The sequence below is a fragment of the Typopeltis vanoorti genome, chromosome 4 (genome assembly GCF_054136105.1).
Source record: "Typopeltis vanoorti isolate ZY-2024b chromosome 4, IOZ_Tvanoo_1.0, whole genome shotgun sequence".
NCBI classification, from domain to species: Eukaryota; Metazoa; Arthropoda; class Arachnida; order Uropygi; family Thelyphonidae; genus Typopeltis; species Typopeltis vanoorti.
In genome coordinates this window covers 77310250-77322347 of record NC_143552.1, presented here as the reverse complement: position 1 = coordinate 77322347, position 12098 = coordinate 77310250, and the positions used below count along the sequence as shown (strand labels likewise).

The following is a 12098-nucleotide window of genomic DNA, read 5'->3' as shown; positions in this document are numbered from 1 at the left end:
ACAGCGCATCAATGTGGAACAAACAAATTTTTCAAAAGACATAATACAAAGCAAATATAATTATCAATTAACCAATGATAGTAAGTACCATAAGCAAGCTAGAAGGAATCATATATAATATGTAATAAATCGTTTCTGATATTTACATAGAATAAGAATCTTCCAAAATTCTGAAAGAGAGGCAATAATTTCTATTCAAATTAGACCAGCGTAATAGGACTTCAGAACTTTCTTTCAATTTTACTAAAATATTTAAAGTTATTTATTGATAACGTTTTCTCTTTCTCTCTCTCGATTACTATGACACAGGTTCCATTGAAATTAAGATACAGTAAAAGAAGACAAGCAATTTTTTTTTAAATAACAAATTATTGAATGATGATATTTAATTGAGGGATATAGGTTCTGTTCTCACCACAATGCAATAAAAACAATTGGCAGTTATGATTTCTTAATCTCATTACTTTCTACAACAATTTTTTTTTTTTTTTTTTTTTGAATCAGCCTCTATACTAGATTTTTCTTACTATGGTAAGAGTCTGATAAGTGGTAGAGGCAGAGATTTCAAAATGTGCATTGTGTGTAAAACTTTAGTTTGTAATTTTTAGCTTTTTTATGGCAGGTGATTTCTCAAAATAAGATGAAAAAATTACCAAGAGCTTTACTTAGAAATAAAATCTCAAATGCTATAAATATATAAGAGACCTCCTTAATATTGATAGTTATTTTTTGCATGATGAATCCTTCTCTTTACACATTTTCTGTTTCCCAGTTTGCCACCTATATATTGAAATCGTCTAAATTATTGAATTTTTTTTTTTGCATCAATCCTCTGTGTATTTAAATTGTTCTTTTCTGCCTAAAAGTTTTTTGTGAATGTTTTCAAATAACAGTTTTCTTATAATTTATATTACATTTTTATGTGTTTACATGGTTACATAATCTACAAAGTATATAGATTTAGATGATGCTAATTCACATTTGGTAATAATTATTTTCTATACAATAAATAAGAATTGCAAATCATTCAACATATTTTCTGTGATTAAACTAAATTTTTTTTTTTATTCAGAGGTGTATAAGACCTAATATTGGAGTCTTGACAGATAGCAGATTAATTTGGAGGAAAATTGCTGATCAGATTAGTGATGGTGTAACTTTTTTCGTGTAATGCTATCATAATTATCTTGTAAGCATAATTATCGGGTACATATCAGGAATTTTATGATGATAACCCCAAAAGACAATTCATTCCCCTTGATTCTGAGTGATTTGCACTGCTAAAAGAAAATTTACAACAGATGTTTTTGAACGGGAAAAGAAGCAGAGAGAGAGAGAGAGAGAGAGAGAGTGCATTACCATCATGAATGAGCTTTTTTATGTTATGCCATAACAAGCATAATATAGTCCACATAGATGATAACAGACTAGTGAAACCATGAGAATGGTTTGTTATAACTATTCTCACAGTTCTGCTATAGTAAATTTCCTTTAGAATAGCAGTTCCCTATGGGACTTTTGAGCTGTCTGTTAAACAGTCTTGCCATAAATATTGTTACAACTTCTGCACACCCTGACATTGCCCACAGAATTGTGCAAACCCGGTTCCATTAGTGGTGCTGTGTGCAGCCAACATTTGTATGCTTATCAGTAAAGAGAAAGCTGTTTAGCTGTATGGGTTAACACACAGTGGGGGAGATTATGAGAACAGTATAGCTATAATAGCACTTCACAAGAAGAGAATGCATCCACCTGTTATTTTCAACAGGCTAAAAACACCTGGGATCAGAACAATGTTCGTTATAACAAACATTGTTCTGATCCCAAGTGTTTTTAGCCTGTGTTTTTATTCTGTATTATTGGGAATGAGAGCTTATTGTTCTACTGGACACTTCGTAACACAACTTATGCAGCAGAGGGTGATAAAATCAAAGCCAATTCTCTGGCAGTATGTGAACAACAGACACAGAGATATCTACTGTTATGTCTTTGTTTGTATTTGCTATTATTATATCGATGCTCTATATTTAATTATGTCCTTTCTTACTTCAACCTCTTCTATCAAAATCCTACCGCTTGCACTTTTTGTTATGTCAGCTGCGGCATTGTTATGTGGCCTTCTCTTTGTTCTATATTTTATCGTTATGTTTCCTTTTTATTCTTTTATTTTCTTATTCTTATTTTTATTTTAAATTTTATCACGTCTTAGTGTTAATGTTATCAAATCTTTACAATCCTTCTCTTATTCTATACTTATCATCGGGTCTGAGCCTTTGTTCTATCATACTATTCTTTATCCATTTTATTCCTTACGTACTTTAACTTTCTAAGGGCGGCCAGAATTACCTGTTCCCTGAATACTATGAGCTATCCTATTCACTCAGGCAAATTTATTTACTGCGCCAGCCTGGGCCTTAAGGATAGAGTTAAACTCAGCCTAAGAATAGTCATAGGATATCAGGTGCTACTAATAATCTTAGCTAAAATTCAGAAGCCTTAGGTTTTCTAGTCTATTGCAGTCGTGCCCTACTACTCTTATTAATTGGGATATCCCCGTGTACACATACAATCACAGGTTCGTATTTTATGAAGGGTCAGTCAGCATGATCAGAAATACAGACATGTAAAGTATCAAATAAATTTAATGAACTCATTATGCAATGCAATAAAAAATAAGACAATTATTAATTCTAATTTAAACTTCTACTTTTCTCTCACTCTTAAAATAATTAAGCATTGATTTCTAAATGTTAACAAATTAAATATTTCAACATATTTTACATTCTTATCTACAACTCAATTGGTCATTTAGGTATTTAGCACATTGATAATCTCTCTTGAATGAATCACAACAAAATCTCTATCTAACTGAAAGTTCTTAAAATTCATTTCAAAAGGCATAGTCATTTACATAAATCTCAGTTCTTCACAATTCCTTCTATTATAAGTTTAAGATACACTCTTTTCACACTGTTAGTCAATTCTAAAAAGGGGCTAGAACATGTGAAAGTACTTATCTATTCTTTATCGGTTTCTCTTCGTCCTTCCTTCTTTGTTACGATTCTGGCTATCTTGGTTTTCTTTGCCAGGTGAGATACACGTGCTCTCCTGAGCCAGGCTCTATTTCTCTGCTAAGGGTTTACATCAACGATCCTTCTCATTGATGGCCTACGTTCGATCTTGCCGAACTCTGCTGCGGTGCCATGCCGGAACTTCTTGAAAGTCAGCTCTTAAAAATAAGAGCTGAACTGCGATGAACACTTGTAGCATACGGAGAGAATGCAGGAACAAACAAAAAACGGGGGGGGTTTCAATTCAGTGTCGTGGATTTTATACGCTCCCCAAGAGCGCCACCTTTCTGAGTTTGAATTTCTCTTATCGTCCCGCCTATTGGTCTCCGACTGGGCAACTTCACCGATCAACATAAGAGACTTTCTATTCCGAGAATGTATGCATCACGATATCTTCTCAGATGTGATGCCCGTGGGTGCTTATGCTGCTCTTGTAGCGTTATGACGATCTTTGCCCTATGTTGCTGAATAACTTGCATTCTTTCACTTGTAGAAAATCAGTAATAATTTCTCTTATAACTGCCCCTTTTTGCTGACTTACATTTATACTTGACACATAGATACATTAATTTTAATTCACATAATTTTTATGTTTATTGTTAGATTCTGGAATGGTGACGTCATGTAAAAATAAGGTCACCTATTTTAGATCTAACACTACCAAAGATGAGAAGATTTTCAGCATCGAAGAGTTGTTTAATGGCCAAAATGAGTGGGTATATGTTCCGATGTTCCAGATGGTCGCACAGCACATGACATAGCACTTAGAATTCAGAGAGGTCATCACCCCGCATCAGTGATGATTTGGTGTGCGTGTGTTGGGGGGGGGGGGAGACACACACAACAGCGAGAAAGGGGTCAAAACCTCCACCAAAGTGTATGAAGACAGTGTGCTAGAAACTGTGATACAGTCCCTGAACTACGCCTTGATTCATGGTAGGCAGTAAACCTTCTAACAGGACAGCCCCTACACAAAAGGCAAGGGCCAGACAGCAGTGGTTAGAGGCGAATGTGCCTAACCACATATCACCATATGATTGGCCATTGGGAAATTCGATCTGAATCCACTGGACTACAAATTGTGGTTGGAGCTTGAGAGAGTAGCGTGCAAGGAATGCTACCTAAGCACTACCAGCCTGAAGGTGGATTTGGAGCAAGCAGTGGCAGTGTTTCCATTGGATGTTGTGTCTGCCACCATTGATATGTTGCTTCACAGACTTCAGCATGTGTGAAGGCAAAAGGAGGACATTTTGAATATTGAGTGCTGCAATATGCATGTTATACATGTGGTTTGTATCTGCTGAAAGCTGTAAATGATTTACTGATGGATTTAAGGTTTATGCAGTGTTATAGCTAGACTAGGTAGTATGGGAGTTTGTTATATATTACTATCTGCAAATGCATATCAACCATCTTTAAAATGAAATCAACATGAGTAATTAAGAACTAGCAAGACAGTCACTCTGTATTTGAAAGTGGGTGAAAAAACAACAAGTGAACGACTGAATATATATTCAAGACTACTACTAAAGCATAATACAGATGTTATAAAGAGGTTAAACCTCTATATCATTTGTTATAAAGAGGGATTGTTTATTTATTAATTATTATGAATCCTCATTTCTTATATTTTCTCTATAACGATTATTTCTATTTCCGAGTGTTTTTATATATGCACAAAAGTTCAATTCCAATTGGTGCAATCACTTTTAACTGTTTCTTTCAGAATTAAAAATCACTGACTCAAGACCAAATGCAAAATATACACATTTAATAAAACAAAAAGAATATATGCAGTCAGTGCCGGATTAAGGGGCAGGCTGATCGGGCAGCTGCCCAGGGTGCCAAAACTAAGGCCAGCAATAGAGCCTTACATCTATGCAACTTTGAAAAGGCGAAGTAGGGTCTTATTTCTTATTAAACGTCCATAGGGAGAGTGAAGAATGTATTGATAGCAACAATAAACGGTAACAGTAAAATAAACCACCACTAGATAGCAGGGACTTCATTTTATAACAGTCGTCATCATCACTATTCATTATGCGTGATTATTTTAAAAAATATTTAAGATAGGATGGATTGCAAAGAAATTAAATTAAAAATATCGTGTACTATAAAGTTGTTTTAATTGAAGCTCGAATTATAAAAGTTTAGTAAAGAAATCAAAAATGTACATAATATTTAGTAGGCGAGGTGGAAGCATGTGCAAAAGGTTGAATATTAGTACGACGCGGCGCATTGGCTAAACCAATTAACTAATTTAAAACTCTCTCAGAAAAGTTGTCAAACAAAGGCTTTTTCCATAATAATTCTAATTTTAGGTGTTAGTTCATTAAATTAGAATTATACAAGATCGTCTTTGTCTGTTCAGTGTTTTTGTATGTGTTATGTGTTTTGAAATTATTAAGTATTTCTTTTTGTTTTATTTTTGAATGTCCTTGAAATTTATAATGTCTTCTAAAAAATTATCTGGAACAGAAAACCGTAAAAGAAAATTAGAAAAAGAAAGAAATATTTCTAAAAGTGCAAAATATTTAACTAACTTCCTAAAATCAACACATTTACATCTGACTCTACTTCTTTTAATATTTCAATAAAAGAAGATGCATCACGTGATGAAAATTCTAGAGAATTAAACTCTGATGATATAAGTCTAAATGAAAAAGATCAAAAAAATGAAAATAATGATTTGCAAATTTCAAAGAAAACCTGCAGAACATTTCTGAAAATACTTTTCAGTATAACGATCCTGCTACATGGCCTTTCCCATTAAACTCTGCAGTTCGCAATTATATTTTATCTTCTGATTTATTAGAATGTACCAGAGATGAAAGCACTGATTTCGTTTATCCCAGAGACACAGAAAATCAATGTTTTTCAGCATCAATGTATTATAGAATAACTCCAAATGGTGAAAAAATATATACGAAAATGGCTTATTAATTCAATGAGTGCCAACAAAGTATTTTGTATTTGCTGCAAATTATTTTACTCTAATAAAGTAACTTCAGCCTTAGGATCAGTTGGTCATTGTAAGTGGAAACATATGATTACTTAAAGTCATGAAAATTCACCAGAACATGTAAAAAATTATTTCAAATGGGTTGAAACAAATAAGAGATTTCAAAAAAGTACAACAATAGATGAAGAAATGCAGTCAGTCATTGTTAAAGAATGAGAGCACTGGAAAAATGTATCGAAAAGGCTGTGTGATATTATATTATTTTTATCAAACCATAATTTGGCTTTCCGCAGTTCATCAGATCGGTTGTATACTCCAAATAATGGCAATTTTTTGGGTTTGATAGAATTATTGAGTAAATATGATGTCATTATGCATGAACATGTACGAAGGAAACCCATGTAACATATTGCAGCAAAACTATTCAAAACGAAATAATTCTCTTTTGGCATCAGCTGTTTGCGATGATATTGTTAAGCGTGCCAAAGAAGCAAATTACTTTTCAATTACTTTAGATTGCACCCCAGATATTAGTCAAAGAACAACTTTCTTTTACTTCATGATTCGTAGATTTAACAGAGTCTATTTTAGTTATTCAAGAACATATTGTTTCATTCTACGAAATCAATGAATCAACAGGAGAATCATTATATGATAAGATCATTAAGTTGCTTTTAGATTTAAAATTAAATATTAATGATATTAGAGGACAGGGTTATGACAATGGGTCCAATATGTGAGGGAAAAATAAAGGTGTTCAAGCTCGTTTACGGCAAGTAAATCCTTGAGCATTTTACATACCTTGTGGCTGTCATTCTTTAAATTTAGTTATAGGAGATGCAGCAATGTCTTGTCCACAATCTGTTTCATTTTTTGGTGTTATTGAACGGCTTAATACATTATTTTCAGTATCCGTTGCTAGATGGAAAATTTTAACTGATACTGTACTAAATTTCACTGTTAAAGCAGTATGTGAAACTCGTTGGGAGAGTCATATTGAATGCATAAAGTCAGTAAGGTATCAGATTGTCGAAATTCATGATGCACCAATAATACTTAGTGAAAATTCAACCAATGCAGTCACCAAATCTGAATCTTTAACACTAGCAGAAAAACTTTGCGATTATTCCTTTTTAGTTATGTTAGTGACGTGGTATGACATATTTCATTGGATTAACATAGTTAGCAAATCAATGCAAACAAAAAGTATGGATTTAAAAACAGTTATAAATTTATTAAAATCATGTACGGAATTCATTAAACACTACTGTACACTTGAATTTGAAAATGCTTTGACTCAAGCTGAGGAATTAGCAAAGCTTTTAGGAACGGAGCCAATATTTACTGAAAAATGAATAATTCATAGGAAGAAATTATGTAGTTATGAATCTGAAGACACTCTTGTTACTGTTGATGAGAGAACAAAGTTTAGAATAACGATATTCAACATCATTTTGAGCATGATATTAACATCTCTTGAAGAAAGATTTGAACAAATAAAAACGTACAAATGAAATTGGAGTTTTCTTTTTAATATAACTAAAATAGGCAATGTAAATGAATTAAAACACAATGTATGGATTTGCATTCAATTCTTCATCATGAAAATAGTGACATTGACGGGAACGAGCTCTTTGAAGAAATTAAATACAATTTACTTCCGGAAAACATCAATTCGGCATTGGAAACTTTACAATTTTTAAAAGCAAATAATTTGCAGAATATAATTCCAAATACATGGGTTGCATTGAGAATTCTGCTGACGATTCCTATTACAGTAGCAACAGCTGAGAGTTTCAGCAAATTTAAACTTATTAAAAGATATTTGCAATCAACCATGGGGAGTGAGAGATTAAATTCTTTAGCCTTACTATCTATTGAAAATGCAGTTGTTCAGAAAATAGACACATTAGTGAAAGAATAAAAACCTTCACAGATTTAAAATCAAGAAAAATATATATGTAAATTATAATTGATAAAATCCAAAGTGTAAAACCCATAATATTTTTAATAACCAATAATTTAGTATTTTTTTTTGTATGTACTATTTTATTTTTTTGTTAGTGAATAGAAATGATAAGTAGAAATCTTGAAGTTATGAAATTATTAATCATTTGAGAAAAACCTATATCTACTTACAATCAGGAAGTATTAAATATTAAAAAAAAAACACAACAAAACCTTGGGGCGGCAAAGAAGGTGTCTGCCTGTGGTGCAAAATTGTCTTAGTCCAGCTGTGTATACACTACAAATAAAATTACACAACTAATTACAAAAATTAACTGGATCCAAAGTCTTTTAAAGTAAGCTTACACTTTAGAGATCACCCATTCTCTGACTCATTCTATTACTGGTTTGTTTAACATATGCTTAATCATGTCTACTAGACTGAACACCTTGTTTACACAATGACAAAATGTTCATAATCAGTTTCTTTGTTAAGGTCTTTTTCCAAAGATGTGATTCTCTTCTTTTCCATAGAATCCTTTTTCATCACCCTTATGTAGCACACATTATTCCTCATGACTCTGAAGTAGAGATATTGTGAATTCACCGAAGTATAAGTACTCTTACTTTATGCAGTTCAATTTTGTTAATTTTTGTACCAGCAAAAAAGGTTTCTTCTACTGCTTTATCTAAGTTGCTAAATTCCATCTCCTTTTCCAGTAGAAATAACAGATAGATCCAGGCATCTATAAAATAGACGAAATTTTCCAATCAGCATTTCCTCGAATATTCCTATAGAACTTCAATTGCAATATTTTCTTTTATTTACCAATACTTATTTACAGTCTTAACTCCTCCACTTTAAAGGCTCACAGTTCTATGATTCCTTTTTCGCAATCTTCTATTAATATTCCTCCTACTGTCACATAGAACTAAATAAACTTCGTAACAACAAAATTCCTCTGTCTGCATTCTTAAACTTCCATTAGCTCTCTCTCTCTCGTTTTTCCCCGTTTCTTCAAAACTGAACGCTCTCTCTTGTTTACTTCTTTTTACTTTGATACCGAACTCTCTCCTTGTCAGCTGTCAATCACACATCAAACTCCTTGGCGAGCATACACACTCCATGAAATTGGCAAGCAAGAAGTTAGGTATAATGGCTGACTGACCTGTTGTCGCTGTTAGCGTTACGAGAATGTCTTTACAAAACACAGCACTTTTAATTTTAAACCACAATAAAATTTCTGAAAGTAACACAACTATCCAAATCCAATAAGTGCATAAATTTTTTTAAATGCTTCACATTTCATTTTGACAAAATAACATCAATAACAGGCACATCGCAAGTACCGACAATACGTATTATGAAACCAAAACTAATAATGTACAAGCATAAACAATTTGTAAAAATATTCAGAATTTTAAATTATGATTATTTTTACACAGAGACATTTCATTTTCTCATCTTGGTTGAAGAGACTACAACAGAGAACACTACTCAAATCTTGCCAGCTTCAGTGTAGCTACATTAATATTTATTTCACCTGAATTTATTATTATTTATTCATCATATATATAACAGGTAAGCAATATCTTCATTCCAAAAAAATTCAAGATTTTGAAATCTTGGTGAGCTGGTACTTGAGGTTCATCAAGAATCAGAAATTAAAGATACTGGACTTAATTATTCAAATGATGCAAAAAATTAGAGGTAAGCTTCTGTTCAGAAAAATACAATATGAAGAAATTTCTTCTATATTACAACATAAAATTACTCAAAATTATATCAATGTTAGCAAACTTACGTTCCACCGCATCTTTTGCATCTGTAAATATATTTAGTGTGGATCTCATAATTGTGACATCTTGATATCGCAGGTAGGTCAGGATATACTCTGTTTGCTTTTTCAGCCCTATAATGAACAGGTATTGTTTTATTATACACAAACACACACATTTACACAAAGCATTTTGCAGTTAGAGAATGGATTGCTAAATAAAAAGTTCATATAAATAAGGCAAGAAACCTTTTTTCCCTCCCTTTTAAATAATGCAGTTGACTTTCACCACAGTGAACCTGTAGGACTACAAGAATAGTTTGGTATGGGCTATGACAAATAGTTTCTGTAGTGAATTTCCTTTAGAACAATATTGCGATTATAGGATGTGACATGGTCACACCTTATAATCACAACTGCTTTAATACCATCAGATCTCATTAAAGCATACTCAAAAGGAACCACAGGAATATTTTGTTATAGTGGACAGAGTGCTATGACGAATTTCCTTTGGAATGTCATTATGACTGTAGGACCTTCAGTAGAGACATTTAGTCATTTGTTATACTCCACTAGTTTGTTATACGACATATGCAAGTAAAGTAACTAACTGGCATGCAAAATTCATGCAGTCTTTGTGGATCCATGCTTTGGTATATTACATCAGTGTTCTTGAACACAATCAGAAAATACTAGAACTACAAATAACACAAAATCTTGCCACAATTCTGCCTGGTTTTGTGTTTAAATATCCACATAATGTACCAGATGCAGCTCTAAATAGCATGCACTCAGTTCAAGTATTCTCACTAGTTAGATCTGATGCCTGAGATGGCAACAAACTAGGACCAACATATGCCTTATTCAACATTTTAGATGCACATTATCAAGATGATTACAAGATGAAATATGCCAATGAATCAACAATATTAGCTATTAAACTATTGAGGCCCAATTTCAAGCAGCAATAGCAATCTCTGTTGCAAAAACTGAGTTTGAAATAAAGTTGTGGGCCCTTCAATTCAGCTTCAATAATACTCAAACCAAAACATTTAATCAAACCGTTCATGATATGCTCTAAAAGCTAAATGAACTTTAGTTTACTCATATGTACATATTACCAGGGTTAAAATTCTATCTCTTGTCAAGATTGATTTGTCTGTAAAAAATATACCACAAAATAAACCAATCTCAGTATACAAATGTGTAAAGATCAGAGAATGAACTATACTCAAAGACAATAGCTGGATTTAATACTTGGACTGTTTGTGAAATAGAGCTACTATTTGTGGCTGTAAAATGTTTACAACAGAAACTCTGAGTAAGAAATGTTGAAGGATTATTTCCTAGATAAACAATGTTCATAAGCTTTCTCTTTTATCTTCACTTAATGTCCATGTTAACTGGACATAACTATCTCCATGTGGGCATGTTTGCCGCGTGGGGATTGATGGATGAACAAAATAACAATTCATTAAGACCACTACTACTAGTTTCATGTATATTATAATATGCTCACTTCATCAGGAGAGTGAAAGAGAATTACCTGATATTATAGTAATGGAATTTACAACATGCAAGCTAACAGCATTAGTAATGTAGAACATTTAAAATAGTTCGACAATGCATATGCTAAATTCATGATGCATTATGATGATCATTATATCTAATATCTGCATGAGCAACATTTCTGATGAAAAAGACCAAAATTGGTATATATCAGCTGTTTTTCCATTATACTGATTGGTGTTTCTCAACATTTCTGATAATTCGTTATTGTCCTGGTGAACAATTAGTATGCTAGTGTTTAATTTGTTTCTATTGTATGCAAAGCCAGTACTGATTTATGTTTTTCTCTACTGATTAGCTGTTTGTTCCATATTCCTCACACAGGATTTCATACTTCTTTTTTCAGTGAAGAATGTAGCCTTTATTCATTTTTTGTATAACTGCATTGTAATTGGAAGTAAAGGGACAATACTACTCACTTATGTTCTGTTTGCCTGACCACTGGTGTTTTCAGGCAGCTTTTTTAAAGATGTGCTCTCTCATTTTTTAAAATTTTTTCTGCACTGCCGGAGATGCCCTGTCTCGCTGGTATGGTGATGGCATTTTTAATGCCATCACCATGCCCTACATCCGTGGCACTTCGGAAAAAATAGCCAAGATACTAAAAAAGTATAACCTACACACAGCATATAAGCCCTACCGCAAACTTGCTACCCTTATCCGTTCTACGAAAGATCAGCTCCCTACTCTCTCTCTCTCTGCCTGGAGTTTACAAAGTACCCTGTTCCTGTAAGCTTGCGTACTTTGGACAGACAGGCAGATCAGCATCCA

At 32.8% G+C, this 12098-nt stretch overlaps 1 protein-coding gene across 1 annotated transcript in view; it reads right to left on the bottom strand.

Moving 5' to 3' along the window:
* LOC150107424 (uncharacterized) overlaps window positions 1-12098 on the bottom strand; it is a 185242-nt gene that overhangs the window by 13219 nt on the left and 159925 nt on the right. The window contains exon 9 of the mRNA XM_090391285.1: window positions 9786-9893. Coding sequence (XP_090247411.1) covers window positions 9786-9893 — 108 coding nt within the window. The remainder of the gene's footprint in view (window positions 1-9785; window positions 9894-12098) is intronic.